Source organism: Stigmatopora argus, chromosome 13 (assembly GCF_051989625.1).
Source record: "Stigmatopora argus isolate UIUO_Sarg chromosome 13, RoL_Sarg_1.0, whole genome shotgun sequence".
Lineage (NCBI taxonomy): Eukaryota > Metazoa > Chordata > Actinopteri > Syngnathiformes > Syngnathidae > Stigmatopora > Stigmatopora argus.
Genome location: NC_135399.1, coordinates 6,686,682 through 6,713,915, shown reverse-complemented (window position 1 = coordinate 6,713,915; position 27,234 = coordinate 6,686,682). Strand labels below are relative to the sequence as shown.

The 27,234-nt window shown below is 39.3% G+C and overlaps 1 protein-coding gene across 8 annotated transcripts in view; it reads right to left on the bottom strand.

Moving 5' to 3' along the window:
• Positions 1 to 27,064, bottom strand: part of LOC144087431 (uncharacterized) — a 49,663-nt gene extending 22,599 nt beyond the window's left edge. For 3 of the 8 annotated variants that reach the window (XR_013304740.1, XR_013304741.1, XR_013304738.1), the window contains exons 1-12: positions 26,918 to 27,064; positions 25,123 to 25,413; positions 24,176 to 24,424; positions 23,986 to 24,096; positions 23,048 to 23,104; positions 22,242 to 22,370; positions 21,899 to 22,183; positions 20,700 to 20,828; positions 20,357 to 20,641; positions 19,167 to 19,295; positions 18,824 to 19,108; positions 11,810 to 11,914 (exon numbers count right to left, since the gene is read on the bottom strand). Coding sequence is in view for 1 of the 8 variants with exons in the window: in XM_077617902.1 (XP_077474028.1) it covers positions 2,660 to 2,664; positions 11,810 to 11,914; positions 18,824 to 19,108; positions 19,167 to 19,295; positions 20,357 to 20,641; positions 20,700 to 20,828; positions 21,899 to 22,183; positions 22,242 to 22,370; positions 23,048 to 23,104; positions 23,986 to 24,096; positions 24,176 to 24,424; positions 25,123 to 25,413; positions 26,918 to 26,963 (2,106 nt within the window). In the remaining 7 variants the exon portion in view is untranslated. Of the gene's footprint in view, positions 1 to 2,617; positions 2,665 to 11,809; positions 11,915 to 18,823; positions 19,109 to 19,166; positions 19,296 to 20,356; positions 20,642 to 20,699; positions 20,829 to 21,898; positions 22,184 to 22,241; positions 22,371 to 23,047; positions 23,105 to 23,985; positions 24,097 to 24,175; positions 24,425 to 25,122; positions 25,414 to 26,917 lie in introns of those variants that run through there. The other 5 variants (XM_077617902.1, XR_013304739.1, XR_013304742.1 and 2 more) reach the window with 5 other exon arrangements.
• Positions 27,065 to 27,234: the final 170 nt, after the last annotated feature.

The following is a 27,234-nucleotide window of genomic DNA, read 5'->3' as shown; positions in this document are numbered from 1 at the left end:
GCAAACAACCTGAATGCATTAGGAATGAAAAACCACAATACTAAAAAGTTCGAAGACACGCTCAGACAATCCGCACGCAAAAACATAACATGATATTTTTGTTTTTGCTATGCATTCTGGCATTTTATCCAAACACAAATTGAATTTTAGTTCCTTGAATGGATTTATTGGAAAACTCCAAACGGAATAAAGACTTTATTTGTTTGGATTAAGGATGGTGTGTTTTCTACCGTGTCTCCAGAAATTATGTTTTGTTTTGTTTAAGGCTATTTTATAAAAGGGCGGACTCGCATTGAACCAGTTCTGTCACACTGATCTGTGATTCAGCAAGTTTACATTGACATGACATAAGTGTTATGCTTAGGAGAAATTCCACCAATAGGTTTCCATTTTGTTGTTTAGTATCTGCATTTATGTGGCTTTTTTTAATAAATGTGTCTGAGAATGTCTGGCCTTGATGCCCAGTGAATATTTTTTTGAAATTTTTTAAACCCAAAGTGGAAGGAGGCCACTTATACAACCTACAGACAAAGATGAGTGCATCAAGACACATTACATAATGTTAGCAAGGCAAAGTAAACAAGGCCATTAATGCGACAAAGTCTCGAGTGGGTGGTCAAAAACTAAGACAGTCATCTTGCTCATGTCTGAAAAAGTTATAAATCTAATATAATTACTTAAACACTCGTTAAAAATGATGGGTGGAGATGTTTGTATTTTATTTCAGGGATAGTCCAGACAAGTTTCCGATCTCAGCGAAATCTCCGGTTTTAGATTTCAAAATAGCCATGCTGTTAAAAACAAGTTAGGGAGCTATTTAGGCGAGGGTGTATGAGCGACGTCTCATAAACGTTAGCGTTTTTAGGAGTGTTCCCCCGCTTTTTGAGATCCCCGATGATTCATCACATTGAGGGAGTTCGTGTAATAAAAGCACCAGCTGATTTAGTTTCACCCCCCCAAAAGTCCACCACATGTGCTGAACATGTTGATCAATTTTGTCACATGTCCAAAAGCGGTCCTGGCTACGTTTACTCCCTGGGCAGACAAGACTCTCGTTTGTCGCGCATGTAAGTGCACGTACAGATAAGATTAACACATCTTTGTCAAGTGCAACGTAGCTGTTGGGCTTTTTAATATGTCGGTCTATCCTTATAAATATTTCAATTATTGGGTGGAATTGACGATGCAACACATCCAATCCAAAAAGGGTGGAAACAGTAAGTAGTTATCTATTATTCCTTTTATCAGAAAAAGGAAAATAATAAGATTTTTTCTATAGAATCATTTTTCTTTTTCTTTTTTTTGTATTTCTTAAAAAAAGGGGGGAATGGTAAACATTCTTCTTTTAGGATTTAGCTAAACATTCTATTTTTTTTCTTATGTTGGTGCCAGCATCCATTATCTTTAATCAAGGACTACAGAAATGTTAGAGAAATGCTAATTTGGCAGAAAACATGAATTTGATGCACACGATTTACTTTCAAGGGTGCAAAAAAAATAACACACTCATAGTTTGATAATACAAGTATAAAAAACAAACATAGGGGATAGGACCACAGATATCTAAGCTACCTGGTAATGGCTAATGTTCCAAAATCTTGAATTATCACCCTATTAAGAAGACAACCAGTGAAAAAGAAACACAGACTACGACAAAGGACATGAAGAGGGAGAGCAGGAAAGGTAAGGATATGGCATTTGGTGCTTAGTGTATTTGTTAGTGAAATAATATTGAGAATAAAACTATGATCCTGTTTTTTTTTTCATTTTTTGTACCGTTTATCCTCACAAGGTTGTGGGGGTGCTGAAGCCTATCCCTGCTGGCTCGTCAAATAGGCACAGCAGAGGCTACATTTTCTAGAGTACTCAGGAAGGAGCAACTGAACACCAACCTGCAGAGGGTGATCAACACAGCCCAAAAGATCATCAACTGCCCCCTACCTACCCTGTCCAGCTTCTATGAAGCTAGGGGTTCAACCAGCCTACCCTGCATGTTTTTGGGATGTGGGAGGAAACCTGGAGAAAACACACACAAGCCCGGGGCGAATATGTAAACTCCACAAAAAAAGGTCCGGACCTGGGATGGAACCCTCGATATCAGAACTGTGAGGACGACGCGTTAACCCTTTGTCCACCGGGCCGCCTGCACTTTGATCAAGTTCTTTTGTGATAGAGAAATTAGCTCGATATGTGTTTCGGTTAACTCTGTCACAAGTGGATTAAACTTGTTAGAGAGTACACGTAGCGGCTTTAACCTGCCGCGCGAGTGGCACAGTGATCTGGGTTATGCGTGGAGAATTTGCAATGCCTGAGTCATTAGTTTTTGCTCCCATGTAGCAAGCCGAAGGCTTGAGCCCGGACAGTGATGCGGCTATGCTTTAGCGAGGCTGCTGGACTCCGTGTTAATGAGACAGCTCTGCGGGGATGAGGGGGAACACACACAGAGCGACTCGGGAGATGTCTGCTGGCCTCCCGAAGGTAATTCCGCGGAATGAAAAACAGACTGCCCAATAGTTATTTTTGCATCAAGTGGCTGAGTATGAATGGTGGCAGGGTTGGATTTCTTCTCACCTTTTGGTTCTCTTATTATGGTGCTGAATTGAGTAGAGGGGCAGGTTCCTTGTTCAGACGCTCCCTGCTGATGTGCCCTCTTCTCCAATTATCCTGAATGGGAATGACTTGTGGTCTTAGCAAGGCCTTTATCATTTTTTTTAATAAGATTACATTGTCTAGGTAAACCTACATCTGGGAAATATTTAAAAACTTGAAAACTCTCCCTTCCTCATTTGGTTCTTTAAGTATGAATCATTTTAATTGATCTGTTTAAACCTTTTTAGGGCAAGTGACTATTTTTAGTCAGTTTTAAACGCCTTAAGGCCTGGTAGAAAACTATATGGACATGGAATTGAATGCCTCTATTGTCATTATACAAGTACAATTGGATTTAAAGCTTCACGATAAAGTACACATGTGAATAAGGTCGGTCTATCCTTATAAAATGATTTATATACAATAAAAAGGAAGTGAGGTAAAAAAAAGTGACTAAAATGGTTAGCAGCACACAATAGAGGTTGTTTTAGTATGAAAGTGCAAGACAAAATTGGCAGTGTTAGGCTTCACTTCGACCATCCTGGTGTTGCTGATGGTCTTTTGACATGACATTTTGGGTCATGGAGACCACAATATTAACATTTTAAGTTTCACCAGTGCCTTGTCGGCCTTCGGTGTGGGGCAAGCGTGGGCTCAATTACCGCTAGTGGCGTTATTATTGTGAGTGCAGATGGTCGTTTGTCTATCTGTATGTCCTACAGCTTACTGGGGACCGGTCTAGGGTGTAGTCTGTTTTTCATAGTCTGCTAGGATAGTTAATATGTTAACATTAACATGTGCCTATTTTGTCTGTTGTTCCCTATTTTGCTCTTACTATAACGTAATGTTTTTTGTTTCTGATAAATTAAAATACTGCCCACTAGGAATACATATTACTATACTCCAGTGCAACTTATATATTTTCCATTTCATATTGCATTCTTTAGCTGCAGCTTTTCCCAAGGTGTGACTTATATAAAATATGATACTCATCTTTTGTTCCCACAAAAATCGGACAGTTATCGGTATTGTTGTTGGTGAGATACAAATTGACTAAGACTGATAGCACGAGTTCCAATGTGTTTATGTCACAACTGTGCTCCTTTGATTAGTTATTCCTGATTCAGTCTTTCCCTGTTAACCCCACCTCTAGCACCAGTTTTGAAATCCAGCCCAAACCACAGAAGAACATACTGGTTTGCTCTGTAACTTGTACATGTCCACAAAGTCTTTCCAGGCTATAAACCTGTGGCCAACATGACGAAAAAGTGATTTCAACATTTGTGGATGCCAGGCCTCATTTATAATAGTATTTGTGTAATTATTATTATCATTCATTATTATTGTATATTTTAAATACATTTTTAGATATTTCAATTAATAATAAAATGTTTAAAATAATATTAATAAAATCAAAATATAATAAAGAGTAAAAAAACTCAAGCTGTGGCCCACAATAACATTCTAAAGAAGACTAAAACACCTATATTAAAATATATATGATATTTATATAGTATTTAAAAGTATTTCACTCATTGCCTGCCATTGACATCCAACTCGTTTAATTTTAGAGAACTGGCTGTGAATTTTCATACTTCGACACCACTGACATCACTAGACGTCCAATCTATTTGGACTGGGAGGGGCGAATTAAGCAATGTTGGTTCGCCCCTCCCAGTCCAAATGGATTGGCCATCAATAGCAGCTGAAGCGTTAAATTAGCGCCAAAATTGCACAACGTTTGCTATCAAACTACTCCATTTTGGAGCTAATAGGCTTTCCAGATGTTCCTCTATGTGTTTGATAGAATCCAACACCTTTTTCAGGCCACTGTCCAGCCGAAAATCACACCCCACAAGTTGCAAGAAGAGAACGAAGCCGGACGCATTGGTTAAATGCTTGATTCATGAGCTCACCGCGATTATATCGAAGCCTCAGACGCAACAATTAGCTGTTACCCAAACCCGAAGGCCACAGTTCTCTTAAAGGGGTTTGAAGTATTCCCTTTAAAAAGAGCTGAAGCTCCGGGGACAGCAGATTTTAATTTGAATGATTTTGTTTTATGTGGTATTTTTGGATGACAGTCACTGTGCAGTGTTAGAAACAGTTCATGGCTTTATTTGGTCGTGCAAACAGAGCGCAGTTCCAACCGTCCAACAGATGTTCTGATAAAATGCTGTCATCCATCTAGTGTGAATGTACTGTGTGACCAAGGTTGTTAATCTTTTTACATCAGCTAATGGCCTCTGTCCAATTGCCAAAGCAGAATCAGCTCTCCCAAAGAACGCACCGTGTTTTCTCTAACAGTGGCTTAGCACGCACGTGTCAAACTGGCGGCCCGAAGACCAGATCTGGCCCGCCATATTTGCCCTGGTCCGCACATTGCACAACAATGCATCGCTATAGTGCCTGGACAGAAGCAGTGACATTGGTACATAACAATAATTGCCTGCTATGTATTATATATATATATTTATATAGAGTATGTCACAAAGTGAGTTCACCCTTTTCATCACAGTAATACCTCGACATACGAGTGCCCCGACATACGAGTAATTTGATATAAGAGTAAAATTTCGGGCAAATATTTATCTTGAGATACGAGACAAATTTTGATACACAGCGGACACGAGAGGCTGCTCATAAGAAGAGCACTGGGCGGAGCGTTGCATTTTTTAATTGTTTTTTCCCCCTTAGTCAGTGCAGAATGGCGCTAAAACGAGAGGAGCATATACTACTTCTTGCTGGCAAGTGGTTGCGCGTTATCCTAATGTGAGGACATTTGTGTGCATCATTATCAGAATATTTTGAAGGGAAGACAAAAGCAAACAACCCTCGATAGGTTGCATCTGAAAGTCAGGGTGGATGCGGGGCAAATTGAGAGAAAAAATATATAAAAATTTAAAACAAAATTAGAATTAAGTTTAGATTAAACTTATTTTTGAGTGTGTCTGCATCATAATCCAAGTTCATTTAAATTTGTTTATGTTATGTTACGAAGGCGTTGCCGTGCAAAAAGTCTCTCTCTCTCTACCCTCCGCAAAATCCGTCTAATTTTATAACTATTAAACAAATTTTTGTACTATTAAACCACTAGTCATTTGTTACTTTGTTAATAGACGGCGAATTAGAACAAATAAAAAAGTTTTTCCAATCCAATATCCTGTTTTTGGTGTTTTTATCAGAGGGTTTGAATGAATTAATTTGTTTTTAGTTCATTTCTATGGGACACATTCATTTCAGTTACGAGTAAATCGACATACGAGATCAATCCCGGAACGAATTAAGCTCGTATCTCTAGGTACCACTGTATTGTATTTTTTTTATTACTATATCTTTACATGGGACAACACTGAAGAAATGACACTTTGATACAATGTAAAGTAGTCACTGAAGAGCTCTGTGATGTCATCATGTAAGAGTGGATAGGGATTCCGGCCATGGCCTGTGAAGCTCTAGTGAACTCCATGCCTAACAGAGTTAAGATGGTGCAGGAAAATAATGGTGGCCACACAAAATATTGACATTTTGAGCCCAATTTTGAAGATATAATGCATTTCTGTTATTATCCAAGCTCTACAGTGACTACTTTAAGTTGTATCAAAGTGGAATTTTCTTCAGTCTTGTCCTGTATCCAGACAGGATTAAAAAATGCAGAAATGAGAGTGGTGCACTTACTTCTTTGAGACATTATATATACATACTGTATATATCTATATATACCCAAAACTCTAGACAGAAAGGGGCAGAAGCTACCGGAATTGAACCCTTGATCTCAGAACTGTGAGGTGCTAACTTCAAGGTCATATTTTTATATCATTATATTTTTATTTTATTTTAGGATTTTATCATTTGTAGCTGTTTCCCAATTGGTATTTTTTAATTAATACAAATATTATGCACTGATGTATTCCTCCAATACCTTCTTTTTTATGTAAATTAATGGGGTTAAAGCCTCTTCTGCCTAGTTGCAAATTCACAAACACCTATAAACAACTACAAGAGGGGAAGATCGAAACTCCTCTATACATTTTGGCTAACGGTATAATTTCATTCATTTATTTTCTTCAACACTTCTTCTCACGCGGGGCGTACCATTTCATTTTAAAACATAATTTGTAAGCAACCATGAGTTTCTGTGATGCAAGCTCATGGGTGTGGTTCAAGGGGGAGGAGCGGTCAATGTGTCACCCATCAGGAGCTGTCAGAAGACACGATCCAGACCGTTGGCCGGGGGAGGCCGGCCAGCCAGCTGTCACCTCTCTGACACATGGCTGAGACCATCCATCTGGCTGCGAGGGGCCCACCAAGGGTGGAAAGCCAGATCCTAAAGTACATGCAGACACTAATGTTCTAATACGGGCATACTTGTACTGAAACGTCTGAGCGCATCTAAAATCTCACCTAGGCTTTTTACTCAAACGGTGAGCCATTCTGTGTTGTTGTTATCAATTATCATTCCCACGCCACCAAAGCGGGGAAGCAGAAGCGACAATGCCATCAAGAGCCAGACGGTAACCATTTGGCTTTGTCGTTTTCATTCTGGAACTTGGATGTTCAAAGGACACCCTTTTCAACTTGTTAAAACAATGTTGATTTTGGAGCCTACAGACAAAGAAGGCTCCCAGCACAGATTTTTTTAAAATGAATTACTACTTGGCTGCCATTGATGACAATAGATGTCCGATCCATTTGAACTCAAAGAGGGCGGATGGACTTTTGTAGCTTGAACTCAACGTTTTGAACTCAACTGACTTTAATTTAAGGAAATAATTCAGCGTCAATTAAAAGCAAGTCACAACTATGGTAGTAGAATATACAGACCACTGAGCGAAACACCCTGGCTGACCAGCTCTCAATTTCAGAACTGATCGGCAGACGTGCTAACCACTCTATCACCGGGACAATTAAAACTACCGTATTTTCATGACTATAAGGCGCACATAAAAGTCTTAAATTTTCTCCAAAATAGACAGGGCGCCTTATAATCCAGTGCGCTTTATATATGGACCAATACTAAAATTGTTATCACGATAAAATAAAATAAATCAGTCGATAGGGTACACCATCCTCTACAGCTCTCACAACTACGGCAAGCAACCCCCGACTCTACTATTTTCCCTGTAGAAAAAGTACTGCGCAGTGACTGCTGGGATATGTAGTTCTTTTGTCAATACACCCAATGGATTGTGGCCTGTATACATCGACATCAACACAGCTTGACGAAGCATGGAAAGCAGCGTTGGCAAAGTTACGCTAGCTACTAGCTAGCTACTATTTGCGAATGGATTGTGGCCGCCTGGACGAACGTATGAAACTCAGCATTTTCGATGACTCATTTGGACAATTGTTCAATTCGGACACAGAAAATGAGGACTTTGATGGATTTGTGGGTGATGATGATGTGAGTACATTGTAAAATGGCTAAATAAAGTACAACCGAACTCAGTTTTGCTTCCGTTACCTTCTTAAAAACGTGTTTTTAGCGTGTGGGTGTAGCGTGTATATTTAAGCTGGTGTATGTTTTGCCATGCCTGCCTGCGTCTATAAAAACGGTGCGTCCTTTGTGTGTAAAATATAGAAATAGCACTCGTTATTGACACTGTGGCTAAAAATATGATGCGCCGTATAGTCGTGAAAATACGGTAAATATTCAAACATACCTAATTTGTTTGAAACCTTATTTTGTGCAGGACACCTTGTTTACAAAAAAGTTTTTTTCCACTTTAATGAAACCACTGCTGTCCTAGTAACGCTTTTAATTGGCTTCATTGGGATGGCTTTGTCCAAATTGCATGTGCATGTGCTTTTTTTCCCCCTCGATACATTTTAGAGGGATTCTCAAAATCAGGCAACATGGACTCACATGCACAAATGTGACTGGAACACCCCGAGTTAGAAATAATTGGTCATACACTACAATATTTCGTTGGATCGCCTTCGGCTATTATTATGGCTTGCATTCCTTGTGGAATTGTTTTGATAAGCTTCTGCAATGTCACAAGATTTAATTTCCATACCGTGTTATAACGGTTTGACGATGATAGATTTAGAATGCTGCACAAAGCCTTTTCCAGCAGATCCCAATGATTCTCTATAGGGTTAAGGGCCGGACTCATTGGTGGTCAATCCATGTGCAAAATGATGTTTTATAATCCCCAAAAGGAGACTTTCACAATTTGAGTCTGATGAATCCTGGCATTGTCGTCTTGAAGTATGCCCGTGCCAACAGGGAAGAAAACATTCATTGATGGAATAACCTTTTCATTCACTAAGTCAACTGACCTGAGTTTTTGAACACACTGTTTCAAAACCTCGACTTAAGCAGTACTCGGACGTTTGGTCCCCGGACGTTTGGTCGACCGGACGTTTGGTAGTACGGACGTTTGGTAGTACGGACGTTTGGTAGAACGGACGTTTGGTCGCCGGGTTGTTACTGTTGAAACCAGATCTCAAAATTATAATCATGAGCGAGAGAGAGAGTGAGTTTAATATCTAGATATCTAATATCAAAATATCAACGCTAAACTCTCTGTCATAATTTGACAGCGAGCGAACCCGGCGACCAAACGTCCGTTCTACCAAACGTCCGTTCGACCAAACGTCCGGTCGACCAAACGTCCGGTCGACCAAACGTCCGGTCGACCAAACGTCCGGTCGACCAAACGTCCGGTCGACCAAACGTCCGGTCGACCAAACGTCCGGTCGACCAAACGTCCGGTCGACCAAACGTCCGGTCGACCAAACGTCCGGTCGACCAAACGTCCGGTCGACCAAACGTCCGGTCGACCAAACGTCCGGTCGACCAAACGTCCGGTCAACCAAACGTCCGGGGACCAAACGTCCGGGGACCAAACGTCTTTCGACGAAATGTCCCGTCACGGACTTAAGCAACTGCAGCAACCCCAGATCATAACAGTGCTTCCATATTCTTGTATAGTAGGCACAATGGGTGCATCAATTCACCCGCCTTTCTTCTAACCCTAATGCGCTCATCACTCGGGAATAGGGTAAATCTGGATCATCAGACCACATGACCTTTTTCCATTGCTCCACAGTCCAATCTGTATCTTCAATGAGAATCTTTGGCATGTCCTAGATAGGAATCTGTGCAGTAGATTGACTGTAAAAATAAATGCACCACTGGATAGAAATAAATCTGGTGACTTTGCAGGAGCTTAATGAAACAATGCCACGGCAAAAGAATGCCAAAGACTATATTTTTTTCTGGTTGGTGACATTTTGGGGGGCTGGAAAATGTAATTTACTTCAGAGATATTAATCATCTGAGTTATGTCTAATTAAAGCCTCATGTTAGCATGACAAATGGGAAGTTTTATTTTTTACAGTGTTTTGTGGTTGTTACAAACGACAACAATGGTCTCCATTATCATTGTTTTTAAAGTTTGAAATGAGTTTAAGGTTATTTTAGTTCACGACTTGTATGTTTGAAAACCACCCACACTAAACTGAACGACAAGAAATCAGTGATTCTCTTTCCTCTGCAGATGCAAAAAGTGTCGTCTTGACAACGTCCATCCAGAAATCCTTCCAGGCAAACCTTTGACAATCTAACAAAGTTGTTATCAATCTTTTCAAGGGGAAGCCTTACTAGCAAGAGTGCTATCCACAAGTACAATGATTTTAAGTACAATACATCAACAGGCGTTCCATTGGTCGTAATGCCAAAGTCTCTCGAAATCATTATCTTTTTTGTTTCGCTTTCACAGGCAGGTTTCCTGTTGTGATAGTCAAAATCAAACGCTCTATCTGCCCCAGCCTGTTGAAATAAGAGGGGTCAGGGGAGATGCCAGACATATGGAGAGCATTTGGAGGTTCCAAATGCACCACCCACACAACAAAGTACATCTTGTTTTGGTAACTTTTTACTTTCAACTAAATGGTCTTGTACATTGTGTTTTGGCAACATTGCATTGCCATGAAAATCCTAAACAGTCGCATCTGGCTTCTGACAACTGGGGATCTATTTTTGGAAGTATCTTTTTAACCTTTTTTGCTGGATAAAAAAAACATTTAATGTTGGGACATCATTAGGAATAAAAGAACCTGATAGAAAAGCTTCAACTAGTTTCATTTTATTTGGATTTAGACGATTCGGGGCGCCATCAAGAAAATAATTCAGTGCTTTCCCTTGTGTTATTTTGTTTAAACTGAATTCTACTCAATTAAAATACTGTTGTGGGTGCTTTAATTGAGTCTAGAATGTTCTAGCGACAATTCCATATCTTAAAATAAAAGTACAGTTGTGTAGAATATTGACTCTTCTCTTTGAATGCTTCAGGTTCTCAACAGATAGCAGCTCTATCTTTCCAATCGCAACAATGCAAATAAAGACTGTTCAACCTTCAAATAAATACCTCTGAGCAGCTAAACAAATAAAAGCCCTCAGCTACTATTTGACAAGAATAGCTACCTGTATTCTTGCAAAATGTCTCAGAGTCAGCCAAGATTCTAAAGACTGATGATATAATTGCTGTGTCTTGGGAAAGAATGCCCTCCCGGGGCTCAATAAAAGTAAAATAACACCTCGGCGTTAGTTGGAGTGACAACTAAGTCAAGCAAAAAAACATTACAATGTAACGTTCTGAGGAAAATCAGTTAAGGTTGAGTTTTACCGCGCAGTGAAATCAATGAACGGTTCATAAGAAATGTCACGAAAAGCGTGCCCTCTCAGCACGGCAGACATAAAAGGAGGTGACCTGATGACATACCACAGCGAGCTCCGGTGGTCTCACCGTTGTCAATTCTTGTTTAGATTGGCTTTCATCTTGCCATCAGACAACGTGAGATGTTAAAAAAAAAGTGTTTTTCCAATTTGGCCACGAGAGAATAGCACCGGGCCGTGGGAGTGCAAAAGCGAGGGTACGTCAGAGCTACGTTGACAGGCAGCTTGTTCGAATAAAGAACTGACAAGCCTCTGAAGTTTGCAACTAGACTGCTGCGAGGCGTGTGCAGAGACGCAAGAACATGACAACAGAAAACAAAACAAACTGTCTGTCCATGGTGCTGAATGGATGCAGAAAAGCCCAAATTTTCTTTTTTATACATTATCCAAGGGCAAATCAATATGAATATGTTTTTTTGTTTGTTTGTTTTCAGAACATGAGCTATATTTATTCTGAAAAACTTCATACGGCTCAAACTTCTGCTAGAGTTTGGGCAAACTTTGTTCAACTGAAACAAGAAAAAAAAAACATACCCAGCATTGAGAAATCCATCCATTTTTTGTAGTGCTGGTCTTCATTAGGATTTTGGGTGATCTGGAGTCCAGCTGACCTTTGGGTAAGGATGATACATTCCTGCACTGTCAACGGCGGATAGATGAAAAAATATGTTTTACGTTAGTTCCACTAATGTTTGGAAAATTGACCAAAGGAAATATCAGAAAATGAATTCTCAGAGGTAAATGTCTTCATATTTTCTAAATAAAAAGCTTAAAGTTCTAATTCATTGTGACCTAATAAGTATATATGTTCCTGACTATATAAAAACAAGACATTAGGTCAGGCAAATCGACAAGGCCTCAAGCCTGAACACTTGATTCCAACAGAACAAACATCCCCTAATGTACAGGTGTCAAAGTGGCGGCCCGGGGGCCAAACCTGGCCCGCCGCATCATTTTGTGTGGCCCGGGAAAGTAAACCATGAGTGCCGACTTTCTGTTTTAGGATCAAATTCAAATGAAGAGTATAGATGTATATTACATTTCCTGATTTCCCCCCTTTTAAATCAATAGATGTAATTTTTTAATCAATTTTTTTCTGTGTTTTTAGTTCAAAAATCATTTTGTTAAATCTAAAAATATATCAAAAAAGCTAAAATAAACATTGTTTTAGATCTATAAAAAATTGAATATTCAGGGATTTTAATCCAGTTCTTTTAATCCATTTATTAAAAAACATCTAAATATTATATCTAAAGTGGTCCGGCCCACATGAAATCGAGTTGACGTTAACGCGGCCCGCGAACCAACCCGAGTCTGACACCCCTGCCCTAATGTCTTATTTTAAAGGAAAGTAAACCCTAGCACAAATAATACATATAAAACAACAACAAAAGTAAACCCTAGCACAAATAATACATATAAAACAACAACAAAAGACTTAGATGCATTAGATGAGTTAATAAAATGACTTTCTCTTGGTGTAAAGATCACCTTCAAAATGCCAGATCTTACGAAATGATGTCATTAATTGTTGATTGTCATGTTGTTAACTAACAAAAATGGATGCATGCTGCATTAACTGATTCCCTGGCATTGCAAAACCCGCACAGGAAGGTCAGAACCCCCCAGGGATTGAACCCTGGATCTCAGAACTGTGAGGCGGGCATGCTATCCACTCTCTACCTTGTCTAAAAGATCTTCATTTCAGATTCAACACCTGGTCCTAACTGTGTGGAGTTTGCATGTTCTCCTCGGGCCTGTGTGGGTTTTCTCCGGGTACTCCACTTTCCTCCCACATCTCAAAAAACATTCAGAGTAGGCTGGTTGAACAGTCTAAATTTCGTCTAGGGATGGGTGTGAGCGTGAATGGTTGTCCGTCTCCTTGTGCCTTGTGATTGGCTGGCTACCAATTCAGGGTGTCCCCCACCTGGTGACCGTAATTAGCTGGGATAAGCTCTGGCAACCCTTACTAGGATGCGCGAAGATGAATGAATGAATGAATAAATATTACAATAAAATGTTATTTTTAATTTACATTTCTTTTTAGCAAGAAAAGTGAAGTTGATGCACTATTTTTTTTAATTTACAGGCCACACAAAAGGATGTGGACTGAATTGGACATCTGTTGCTGCCAATAGCAGGCAATGAGTTAATGTAGTGTTATAATAATGAGAATGACTAACTTTGGACTGCAGCTCCTGCTGCATATGTTTTAACAGAGGACCTTTCTTGAGACAAAAAGGGATATTATTTCTTTATATAGTTTCTCCATACTAGTCTGTCCACGTAATTACCGAGGGCGCCTTTGCGTGCTGCGTCGCACCTTCAAGAGGCCCTGCGGAAGAACAGTATTCGGTTGTTATTCATTGATTTGTCTCGACTAACCCGGCCGGGTCTGGCCTCCCGAGGCTTCCTCAATGGAGCGGCGCCAAGTCCCCACTCGGACGCTGCGTAAAAATAAATGAGAAGTTAGGCCCGGCATATTGTTCGATTTCACTTTGCCACCCCAGGGAGGCAATTTAAACAAGGCAGGATGCGAATCAAACTGGTATAAAATAGGTATGGAGGGTGGCCCATTTTTCTTCATTTCCTTTCTCTATATTTGTGCAATAAGGCCATTATGATTTCAACATCAGAGAAGGGGGGAGCATATAATTGGACCGACTACATGAAGACTTATTACACTGCTGTTACTATATAGCTGTGTGATGAGGAGAGGCTAATAATTTGACCCTACCCTAACTATGCTTCTTTGATCAATTGTATGTCAGTCGTGGGGTTCTAGCTGTGCTGTTTTAATGACCTTTTCCCACAGTATTTATTTCTAAAACAGTGAAAAGTAGGCACATATACAGTAGTTAGCACGTAAAATATACAAAACTGATTAAACGTTGTAGAGAGAGTGATTCGTACGGCTTCGAATTATTTTGGGAAGATCTGATTGCACATAAAGAATTTCCACCAATTTACATGCAATTGATGGGTGAGTGGTTAGCGTGTCGGCTTCACAATTCTGAGATGGAGGGTTGAATCCTAGGTTTGCATGTTCTCCTTGGGCTTCCGTGGGTTTTCTCTGGGTATTCCAGTTTCCTCACATATCCCCAAAATGTGCTTAGTAGGTTGGTTGAACACTCTAAAGTGGCCCTAGTGTGAGCATGAATGGTTGTTCGTCCTATTGTGCCCTGCGATTGGCTGGCAACCAGTTCAGGGTGTCCCCAGCCTGGTGCCCACAGTTGCCTGGATAGGCTCCAGCACCCTCCATGACCCTTGTGAGGATAAGCCGTACGGGAAAATGAATGAATGATGGCAAAAGACTTTCAAATTCCTTTTTGGGATAGCAACGAACGAGTCGAAATGGATTGGTAATCTAACACCATCAATGGCATCCAAAGTGTTAAACAAAAAAATGAATAAGATGATGAGAATGATTCTAATTTGTTTATTTCATTGGTGAATATTAATGCAGAGACAACAAAGTGTTTTTCTTTAAATCAGCCAAACTTAAGTAGTAATGTGAGTAAATTGGTTGGAGTAGTATGGAGTAGTAGTAGGAGTAAATACCCAAGAAACAGTGATTCAGTGAAAAACAATCTCTAGACCACATTTTGACGGTGTCGGTCGTAACTCCCTAAAGTCGTGGTCTTAGTTTGTCTCACTTTGGGTTTTGTCTCAGACTACATTCCGAAAAAATCTTGGTCTTGATGAGTTCTGGTCTTGGGCACATTATGGGCTTCACCCTGTAGTTTCAATTTCCTTGGCAAAATGCAAAAATATTTCTAATTGATTAGCATGGCGTGTAAACAGTCCAACTTGGATTTTTTCAAATCCCACCTGGGTTCATCCATAAGTGGATATAAAATATAAAACAGACCCTTGTTTGTATGAATTAGAGATCGACTGATATGGATTTTCAGGATCGATACCGATTATTAGAAGTGAGAGGACACCGATAACCGATATTTGGAGCTGATATTCATTTGCAGTAAAAAAGTTAAAAAAATGGACTTAAGAGAGCAGCTGAGTCGTGTCTCAGTATCAACAAAAGGCACCGAAATGAAGCATAGTCTCTTGATATGTTCAAGATCAAAGATCCCTTAGCAAGCGGCTGTGACAGGTCGTTTATGATAGGCGTGGCTGAGAATAGAGCAGGACACAGCAGGCCGGGGAGAGAGAAGGGAAGCGCGACTGCATCTGAGCCTAAATTAACCAGTTTTAAATTGATTTCTTCTGATTTCGGGCGGTCGGATTAAAAAAAGGCAGATACAATGTACCTCAAATTGCCAAACATTGATGCTAATAATCGGTCAATCTCTGGTATGAATGTCACGCATCTGTCATTAATAAGCGATTCACATCACCTCTGTTTGAGATGACAAATCAGGTTAAGAAAATGTTGACTCCTCAGAATTACCATAAACCCATGAGAGCCAAGACATCCCGGCATTTATATACGCAAACACAAACGTGACAAGGTGTTAGAGTGCCCATGTGTGTTACTTAACAGACACATTCTGACCAACTTACAAGTATCATTTGTTTTTGCAATTTGATCGGCTCTACAAAAATAATAATAAATCCGGAACAACAAAAAAATCCAAATTGCTCATGGATAGGGTGGTCTTGAAAACTTGTGGATAGAACTTTTACTATACTTTTCTTAAAATGTGAAACCTCAAATGGCCCAGACTCACCCTGACTCGATCTCTAGCAGCCCCCAGAAAGTTTCAGACACTTATACAGTGGTACCTCTAGATACGAGCTTAATGCTTTCCGGGACTGAGCTCGTATGTCGATTTACTCGTACCTCAAACGAACGTTTCCCATAGAAATGAGCTAAAATCAAATTAATTCGTTCCAACCCTCTGAAAAAACACCAAAAACAGGATTTTGGATTGGAAAAACATTTTATTTGTTCTAATTCGCAATCCATTAACAACTATTGTTTTAATAGTACTAAAATATGTTTAATATTACTAAAATTAGACGGATTTGGCGGGGCGGAGGTCAAAATACATGTAAATGGGTGTCTTTTATTTTAGTAATTTCACCACTTTTAAAGTGGAAAAAAAGAATACTTTTGACAACATTCTTATGCAGTTGCTAATCAATGAGACTATGCATTCTAGCAGAGTCTAATGCAAAAAAAGAAGACTAAAGCAGCACTGGATGTAGTATCTCAGTTCTGTCACCAGCGGGTTCCATATTTTAGCTCACAGGTTAGCGAAGAGCCAGATGCACCCATCGAAAGAGCCACATGTGGCTCCCGAGCCATAGGTTCCCTACCCCTGCACTAGGGAGTTGCGACCAGAAAGACAGTGCCCATGATGTTTTTATGAGCAGCCTCTCGCGTCCGCTGTATGCTCGTATATCGAAATTTGTCTCGTATCTCAAGATAAATATTTGCCCGAAACTCGTATGTTGAGGTACCACTGTATATCAATGTCATATTTTCAAGCCACCCCTCAACATTGTCCATTTGAGAAATATTTTTAACAAACAGTGACAATACACTGAACAAATGCTAGATTGTGGAGTCCTCACCCCCTTACTAGATCTCAGTGGAAGCACATTGCGACCTTTGCCTGAAGAGCCACAAATAATTCAATCCTCTGATATCCCTTCGGTATTTGTTGTGACCAGTGAAACGCGATAGGGTTCATTTGCGCTCGTGGCCCGAACCCCTCAGGTCAGGTGGTAGCAGATCACAGACTCCTTGGTGACTCAGAGGTTAAGCTAATTCATGCGTGACTTTCCCACACGGGGCGGGCCTGCCCTTCACAATCTGCAGCGCCCTGTCAGACAGCCAAATCTTTGCAACCACATCTTTATTGACTTATGTGTCACGTTGTTGATTTGATCATGATGGTACATGTCTTTTCCAGGGCACCAGCCTCTGTTCTGTATCACTGGTGCCTTGATATCACCCTTTTATAAGTCACTTTGTCTTCAACCACAGTTGTGTTTTGAACTATCATTTGATCAAGACTGCCTCCTATTGAGGAAATAATGTTGTTACACATACAGTTTAAGTACGTATTACGTTGTGTGTATCAGTTCTTAACATAGTTCCCTTTTTGGGGCAACTCAGAAATTAGTTAGTTAGGATTTTTTTTGTTTTTATTACATTACAAATGTACAGTGAATGTTAACATTATTTTCTTACAGCTTTTGAAGTGAAACACTATGAAAATACATTTGCAGACGTGGTTTTCCTAAGACAACTAAGTGTACAATTTCATATCCTGGTCAATAAAAAAAAATGTAACAAAAGATATTCTCATGGCATTTTGTAGAAAAAAATATTATATTTAAAACTTATTTGTGAAAAATACCTGTCTTTAAATTGTGTTTTATATTATAAGCACCTGGTAAAAAGTAGGGGTGTGAATCACCAATTACATGATGATACTACAGAATATCAAATTCTTTGGATAACAATAAGACATTCAATGCTTTTACAAGCTATGCGCAATTTGATTTTGATTCGATTCAAGGGCCTTTAATAAAAACTTATGTACACATTTCAGGTGAAGTGAGCAGACCTATTTTGATGTTCTGGACAATTTGGTTGTTAAAACATTCAACCATTTGAACAAAAACGTGGATGCAGAGAAAATAGGAATAAATATTAGGTTGAAAATCGATATATTTTTGTACATTTTGATCAATTTGATGTTTTGTATATATAATATATATACAAATATATAGTAGATATCACAGGCAAAAACATCAAATTGATCAAAATGTGCAAAAAATATAAATCTTCATCCTAATATTTGAATCGTTCGAAGAATCAATATTATATGTAGATATAATAATAATTATTTGAACGATTCAAAACAGGCGGTATCAGAAAATCAGCCACATTTCGATTTACGATTGAATTCAACGGTTGTTCCATTCAATAAAATGTTACGTGCACATTTAAGACGATTACTTCTCACTTAATAAAAAAAAATAGATGGGAATTTTGTTTCGAAAACATTTTCAGACAGTGACACTTTTGAAAAACCAGCATGTCTGAAAGATTGTAATACTTTTGAGTTTTGATCAACTTTAATTCAATTGCGCTTAATCTTAATAAATCGCTATCCAGTCACCAATTGTTTAATTGTTACCCCCCTTGTAAACCGTTTTAGGCAAAAAGCCCAATATGAGTTTGTATTCTTAAGAATATAAAAATGTTTACCTTTCAAAGTTAGAAAACCATAACACTTGTTGTTGTTTGTGCTCTTTTCGAATATTACTATTAGGCATTCCGTAAGGTAGGGATGGGTTTTGTAGAATTAAATTAAAATGTTTTTTTGTAAATGATATATTTGGCTGCCATTGACAGCGATAGATGTCCAATTTATTTTGATTGGGATGAGCAGGCACCAACGGTTCGGATTGGACATCTATAACCGTCAATGTCACTGAAATGTGGCTAAGTTACATTTATGTCAGTCAGAGAACGTGACCGTTCAGTTTCACTTTTTTCCCCATCTGCAATAACATTCTCATTCTCTCCCTGAGATGCTAATGTACTAGTTTCTCTCTGGTCCTCACCTCTAGTCGCCAAGTTTAAAATTGGTTCCCGCGGAGTGGCTCCTCCTTCTTTTGTTTCAGTATGTTCCTCTTCTGCAGAGTTGGAGGAGAGGGTCTCAACTTGAGGTGAGTCACCTTCATGCACAATTCCCTCTGAAGTGTCTCCTAAGATCTGCTGAGGTGAGTTCCCCTCCTGTTCAGTGGGAGTCCTCATGCCAGAGGAGGTCGATTGGGAATTTGGTAGATCAGAGAAAGTGGCGAGGGCAGAATCTACTGCTTCATTCTCAGTCAACTCTTTGTTATAGCCTAAAATGACAAAACCAGATCAAAACCAGATCAAGAAGCAAAATACAATGGACTTTACCATTTGTGGCATCAGGTTTGTCTTCCGAATCAATCCAATCACTTGGAAGCAAAGGGCCGAGCCTCTGATTGGAGGGAAGCGTAGATAATCCTTCCAGGAAGAATGTAGTTTCGTCCCCTTGATTGGACCCTGAAACGTGTGTAAAACAACTAACGTACCGTATTTTCACGACTATAAAGCGCACATAAAAGTCTAAAATGTTCTCCAAAATAGACAGGGCGCCTTATAATCCAGTGCGCTTTATATATGGACCAATACTAAAATTGTTATCACGATAAAATAAAATAAATCAGTCGATAGGGTACACCATCTCTCACAACTACGGCAAGCAGCCCCCGACTCTACTATTTTCCCCGTAGAAAAAGTACTGCGCAGTGCCTGCTGGGATATGTAGTTCTTTTGTCAATACACCCAATGGATTGTTGCCTGTACATCGACATCAACACAGCCTTGCGAAGCATGGAAGGCAGCATTGGAATAGTTACGCTACCTACTAGCTAGGTACTATTTGCGAATGGATTGTGGCCGCCTGGACGAACGTATAAAACTCAGCGTTTCCGATGACTAATTTGGACAATTGTTCAATTCGGACACAGAAAATGAGGACTTTGATGGATTCGTGGGTGATGATGACGTGAGTAAGTTGTAAAATGGCTAAATAAAGTACAACCGAACTCAGTTTTGCTTCCGTTGCCTTTTTAAAAACATGTTTTTAGCGTGTGGGTGTAGGGTGCAAGAACTATATATCCCAGCAGTTACTGCGCACTGGAAACCGGAAATAGAGTCTGGGGCTGCTTCCGATAGCCAGCGCTATTGCGGTTCGATATTCATCCATATATAATATATATGAGTCTAAAAAACGGTGCATTCTTTGCGTTTAAAATACAGAAATAGCACTCGTAAGGTAGGGGTGGGTTTTGTAGAATTAAATTAAAATGTGTTTTTTTTGTAAATGATATATTTGGCTGCCATTGACAGCGATAGATGTCCAATCTATTTTGACTGGGATGAGCAGGCACCAATGGTTCGGATTGGACATCTATAACCGTCAATGTCACTGAAATGTGGCTAAGTTGCATTTGTGTCAGTCAGAGAACGTGACCGTTCAGTTTCACTTTTTTCCCCATCTGCAATGACACTCTCATTCTCTCCCTGAGATGCTAATGTACTAGTTTCTCTCTGGTCCTCACCTCTAGTCGCCAAGTTTAAAATTGGTTCCCGCGGAGTGGCTCCTCCTTCTTTTTCTTCAGTATGTTCCTCTTCTGCAGAGTTGGAGGAGAGGGTCTCAACTTGAGGTGAGTCACCTTCATGCACAATTCCCTCTGAAGTGTCTCCTAAGATCTGCTGAGGTGAGTTCCCCTCCTGTTCAGTGGGAGTGCTCATACCAGAGGAGGTCGATTGGGAATTTGGTAGATCAGAGAAAGTGGCGAGGGCAGAATCTACTGCTTCATTCTCAGTCAACTCTTTGTTATAGCCTAAAATGACAAAAGCAGATCAAAACCAGATCAAGAAGCAAAATACAATGGACTTTACCATTTGTGGCATCAGGTTTGTCTTCCGAATCAATCCAATCACTTGGAAGCAAAGGGCCGAGCCTCTGATTGGAGGGAAGCGTAGATAATCCTTCCAGGAAGAATGTAGTTTCGTCCCCTTGATTGGACCCTGAAACGTATAAAAAACAACTAACGTACCGTATTTTACGACTATAAAGCGCACATAAGTCTAAAATTTTCTCCAAAATAGACAGGGTGCCTTATAATCAGTGTGCTTTATATATGGACCAATACTAAAATTGTTATCACGATAAAATAAAATAAATCAGTCGATAGGGTACACCATCTCTCACAACTACGGCAAGCAGCCCCCGACTCTACTATTTTCCCCGTAGAAAAAGTACTGTGCAGTGACTGCTGGGATATGTAGTTCTTTTGTCAATACACCCAATGGATTGTTGCCTGTACATCGACATCAACACAGCCTTGCGAAGCATGGAAGACAGCCCCGGAATAGTTACGCTACCTACTAGCTAGCTACTATTTGCGAATGGATTGTGGCCGCCTGGACGAACGTATAAAACTCAGCATTTTCAATGACTAATTTGGACAATTGTTCAATTCGGACACAGAAAATGAGGCCTTTGATGGATTTGTGGGTGAGGATGACGTGAGTAAGTTGTAAAATGGCTAAATAAAGTACAGCCGAACTCAGTTTTGCTTCCGTTGCCTTTTTAAAAACGTGTTTTTAGCGTGTGGGTGTAGCGTGCAAGAACTATATATCCCAGCAGTCACTGCGCGCTGGAAACCGGAAATAGAGTCTGGGGCTGCTACCGATAGCCAGCGCTATTGCGGTTCGATATTCATCCATATATAATACTATATAATATATATGCGTGTAAAAAAACGATGCATCCTTTGTGTTTAAAATACAGAAATAGCAATCGTAAGGTAGGGGTGGGTTTTGTAGAATTAAATTTAAAAAAAAAAATTGTAAATGATATATTTGGCTGCCATTGTCAACGATAGATAGATGTCCAATCTATTTTGACTGGGATGAGCAGGCACCAACGGTTCGGATTGGACATCTATAACCGTCAATGTCACTGAAATGTGGCTAAGTTGCATTTGTGTCAGTCAGACAACTTGACCGTTCAGTTTCACTTTTTTCCCCATCTGCAATGACATTCTCATTCTCTCCCTGAGATGCTAATGTACTAGTTTCTCTCTGGTCCTCACCTCTAGTCGCCAAGTTTAAAATTGGTTCCCGCGGAGTGGCTCCTCCTTCTTTTGCTTCAGTATGTTCCTCTTCTGCAGAGTTGGAGGAGAGGGTCTCAACTTGAGGTGAGTCACCTTCATGCACAATTCCCTCTGAAGTGTCTCCTAAGATCTGCTGAGGTGAGTTCCCCTCCTGTTCAGTGGGAGTGCTCATGCCAGAGGAGGTCGATTGGGAATTTGGTAGATCAGAGGAAGTGGCGAGGGCAGAATCTACTGCTTCATTCTCAGTCAACTCTTTGTTATAGCCTAAAATGACAAAAGCAGATCAAAACCAGATCAAGAAGCAAAATACAATGGACTTTACCATTTCTAGCATCAGGTTTGTCTTCGTTGCCATAAGCCGAATCAATCCAATCACTTGGAAGCAAAGAGCGGAGTCTCTGATTGGAGGGAAGCGTAGATAATCCTTCCAGGAAGGATGTAGTTTCGTCCCCTTGATTGGACCCTGAAACGTGTAAAAAAACAACAACAAACATATTCATTTTAAAAGCACAATTAAAAATAAAAAAAAATAAAAAAAAATAAAAATATCTAGACATGAAAATTCATGATAGGAAATTCCCTTGTCAGGAGCCTCTGCACACATTTGCGATAAATGTTATCGTATTGAGTTTAGTACATAATACAAGGTTTAAAAATAATTAAATGACAAAAAAAAAGTTCAATCAATTCAGCTCACATGAATAAATTTCAGTAAAAATCGACACTGGCAAGTCAGAAATTTCCAAATTTGGGTGATCGGCCAGAAAATGGTGATAACTAAAATAAAAGAGAACACACACAAAACTCTTTTGGCGTGAGTAGAAACCTCATGACTTGAACATTCAATTTTTTTAAGGCAGTAGAAAGTACTGCAATAGTAAGATTTACAAGAAAACATGGGAAAAACTGAGCACTTACTAGCTTCTTGTGTCTTAAAAATGAGTTGAGCTCTTTAAAAGCAGGATGTGTGTACCATGCTGAAAATTGGTTTAGAATCATCAATTCAGGTAAGTGACACCCTATCAAAACTGTTACTAATTTCTCAGTAATAAAGTTGATCCCAGAAGAAAAAGCATAGTACAAATGAATTATACAACTTCAATCTAACTCAGTTCCAATTAATCATACCTTCAGTTGTACTCCGTCGTCTTTTACAAACTCCTTTCTTTGTGTCTTCAAAACATGCTGCAGGAACACAGAAAGAAAATATTAAATAGATAAATAGAAAATATTTAACTTGTTAAAAAGTTAAATTTAAATAAAAAAAACTGAGATCTGTGGTCGCCAGTATGTTGCCATTTAATAAAAAGCAAACAGTAGAATCTTTATTGTTAAATTAATATCAAATTAGGGTATTATAATTGCATTTGAAGTCTTTTTACAGCAAGCAACCTTAAAAAGTCATGTAAACAGTTCTTTTTTTCATATAATAATCCACAGTATAGAGCAGGGGTGTCAGACTCGGGTTGGTTTGCGGGCCGCTTTAATGTCAACTTGATTTCACGTGGGCCGGACCATTTTAGATATAATATTTAGATTTATTTATTTTAATAAATGGATTAAAAGAACTGGATTAAAAGCCCTGAAAATTCAGTTTTTTATAGATCTAAAACAATGTTTATTTTAGCTTTTTTAAATATATTTTTAGATTTTACAAAATGATTTTCGAACTAAAAACACAGAAAATTTTGATTAAAAAATTACAATTATTGATTTAAAAGGGGGAAAATCAGGACATTTTATATACATCTATACTCTTCATTTTAATTTGATCTTAAACAGAAAGTCAGCACTCATGATTTACTTTCCCGGGCCACACAAAATGATGCGGCGGGCCAGATTTGGCCCCCGGGCCGCCACTTTGACACAGGTGGCCTATATAATGGTTTTCGGGATATTTTTTACATCAAAATTTACTGCTAAATCATCAAATTTAAGAACATTTTTGGTTTCTTTTGCTTTTTACCTTATTTTCTGTATTTTTTTACACTGTAGGAGGATAAGGGTAAATCACCATCCGTATAATTCTGAGCGGAATATTTCAAGCACAGATTTTTTTTGTCTACCTGTACCTTGAAGTTTTCTTCGGAACAGACAGCCCAAAATGATGAGCAACATGAAGGCAACAGCAAAAATGACTGGGAGGATGATGGCAAGTAGAGTAGCAGATTTTTTGTCTGCGCACAAATAGAAAGCTCACAGAAATATCTCAAACACCGTCCGCATGTTTCACTTTACATTTATGATCATAATTACCCAGGAAGCAGTCTTTGGCAGTGAATGCAGCAGTTTTGTTGCTCAGAGGGTTGCTCACGTCACAACGGTAAATTTGAACATCAAGCTTATCCTGGAGGGTTATCGTTAAATTTGGACCCAGCTGCTTCTTTCCACGTGAGCGCCACATGAACTGGACCAAACGAGGATGTTTGGAATGTGTTGAGCACACAAGCGTTGCCTGGTTTTCATTTGCCATCTCACAGGATATGCTTGGTTTGCCGACTTTGTCTGGAAGCAAACACAGAATGGAAATTAAAAGTTTAATCTAATTAAACTGTTCCAACTCTAAAATTTTCCAAAAATTCATCCAAAGCAGATTCATATTTTCATAATCTTAAAGCTTCACACTTTTGACAAAAATGCCTCATTTCTTTCCAATAGAATATTCAAGCTATAACCTTGATATTGCTCATTCCATCCATTGGTGGACATCAACCCACAAAAAGTTTTTTTAACAAATAATTCAACAAGAAATAGCCCAAAGTTAACAGGAAATGACTCCAAAATGCCACAAAATCAATATGTAGTGACTTGAAATAAACTGGAAGAGATCCCAGATCAAATAATTATTCTTAACATCTCAAAACTTCTGAATTTCCTGCAAAACTCACATTTTTGACAAAAAGGGCCCTGTTCATTTATCTGTCACATTGACATTACTCATTCAACTCATGTTGTCAATGATTGACATTACTCATTCAACTCATGTTGTCAATGATTGACAGCCATAAATTGTTTTCTTCCAGCCTCGATTTTCCATTTGAATCTACAAAACTTTCACCAATGGTGTCAAAAAAAAATCTTGATCCTTATTTTCAACAACAACAAAAAACAACAAAAAGTGAATCAGAATTTAGACCGACCAGCATGCAATGTCTCCAGTAATTGCATTTTTGTAGTTATTTGTCTTAAAGTGTTAAACTTACCTATAACCTCCCACTCATATGCGGAACGGTGCACCCGCTTATGTATTTTGACTTCCAGTTCATATTGTCCACTATCTTGATATCTGGCGTCTTTGATTGCAAGTTCTGCTGAGGCCCAGTCCAGAGTGATCCTGTTCTCGTATGGAGGAAACACAAACTCCTCCATGCCGTTAAAGTCAACCACTTTCTTGCCGTCGCGTGTCCAGAGAATTCCATCAGGTTGGCCAGAAATGGAGGGCACCAAGTTGATCTCCTGACCTTTGAGGACATACTTTGGAACCTGTGGAGAAACTGAGAGAAACTTACATGAGTATCTCAAATTTCTCGTATGTTGGGACACTCGTATATCAAGGTATTACTGTATCTTGTAAAAATCCAAGCATTAGAACTTCCTAAACTGGAGGGTCCAAAAAATAACATGGTCACACAAAAATGCTTAAAACAACTTAATATTTTCTTTGGAATGGACAAAGTTGGGGTGGCCCGGCAGCTGAGTGTTAGCGGAGTGGGGGACCTGGATTCAAATCAAATCAAAAGCCTTTATTGTCATCATACACAGCTGCGTATAACGAAATTGGTGGTGCTACTAGACAAAGTGTGTTTTCCCAGTAAAAAAAACATACATAAGTAATATAAAAATATAAAGAATCACATACTGGCATGGTAAATTTTAAAATATCGCACAATCTAAGATATTTCACATTGTTATTGCACAGAAGGGATTGTGTGTCGTGCTAACGCAAGTTCAGAGTCCTGATGGCTGTGGGAAAAAAAACTGTCCTTAAGTCTATTTGTCTATTTGTGAGACCTGTAGTGTCTGCCAGAGTGCAGCAGCTGGAACAGGTTGTGACCAGGGTGGTATGGGTTCCTGACAATGTTGCTGAGGTAGCGAGGGCTGGCAATGTCATCCAGTGAGGGCAGAGAGCAGCCGATGATCTTCTGGGCGGTGTTGATCACTCTCTGCATGGCCTTTGTGTCAGCAAATCCAGGTTGGTCCACCTGTGTGGAGTTTGCATGTTTGCAGTCGTAATTACCTCGGCTTAAAGATCACCTGTGTGGAGTTTGCATGGGTTTTCTCCGGGTACTCTAGTTTCCTCCCACATTCCAAAGACATACATGCTAAGCTGATTGGGCACTAAATTGCCCCTAGGTATGAGTGTGAGCATGAATGGTCATTTGTCTCCGTGTGCCCTACGATTGGCTGGCCACCAATTCAGGGTGTCCCCTGCCTCGGGCCTGAAGTGAGCTGGGATAGGCTCCAGCACCCCCCGCAAAACTAGTAAGGATAAAACGGTTCAAAAAATTAGATGAGATGGACAAAGTTGATCTCAGGGCAAAAATTTGCTCGGAATTTTCTTCGTATCTCAAATTTCTCGTAAGTTGGGACACTCGTATGTCAAGGTATTACCGGTATTATGAACCATGTCAATTACAGTACCACTAATGATCTTTTAACCGAGGTAATTACGACTGTTGGTTTATTACCTATAATTGATGAATGCATAGCAGAAAATCTGACAAAGTGAAGATGGTCGATGCCACCAACTATTTTTTTGGCCAACTTTGTAGATGTACGACATTATGTTCAACCATTTAGACCAGCTTTGATTGTTTTAAACATTGCGATCCACTAGTGTAGTTACTTTGGACCCTTATATATTACACATTAATGGTGGGAGGCACCATAAAGTAAAAGGCTTGTTTGTACACATCTCAAAAGTTCAACACGCTGTACGTATAATTAAAAACAAACGTTGTTAGTTTTCAACCCGAATATCGTAATACACAGACTTACCCAAACTGAAAGTATATACTAAATACAGCAGGCTTCGATGGGCCATGAGTGAACATACGTTGAACTTTCGCCTATCCCTTCGAACGATAATTTAAACAAAACATGTAAACAAAAAAATAAGTTCATAAGAGGAATGTGAACAGGGCGAAAAATTAGTATCTCGTCCAGGTAACGCGACACCTGAATTTCAGGAGTTTCTGAATTTCACAACAAGAGTAAAATCTGAGTTTTAGCGTACGGGAAAATGAATTGTTGTATAAAAGTGACCTAAATATTGTGCTATAAAACATTTGGTAATCTGTATTTAATCGGCTTCA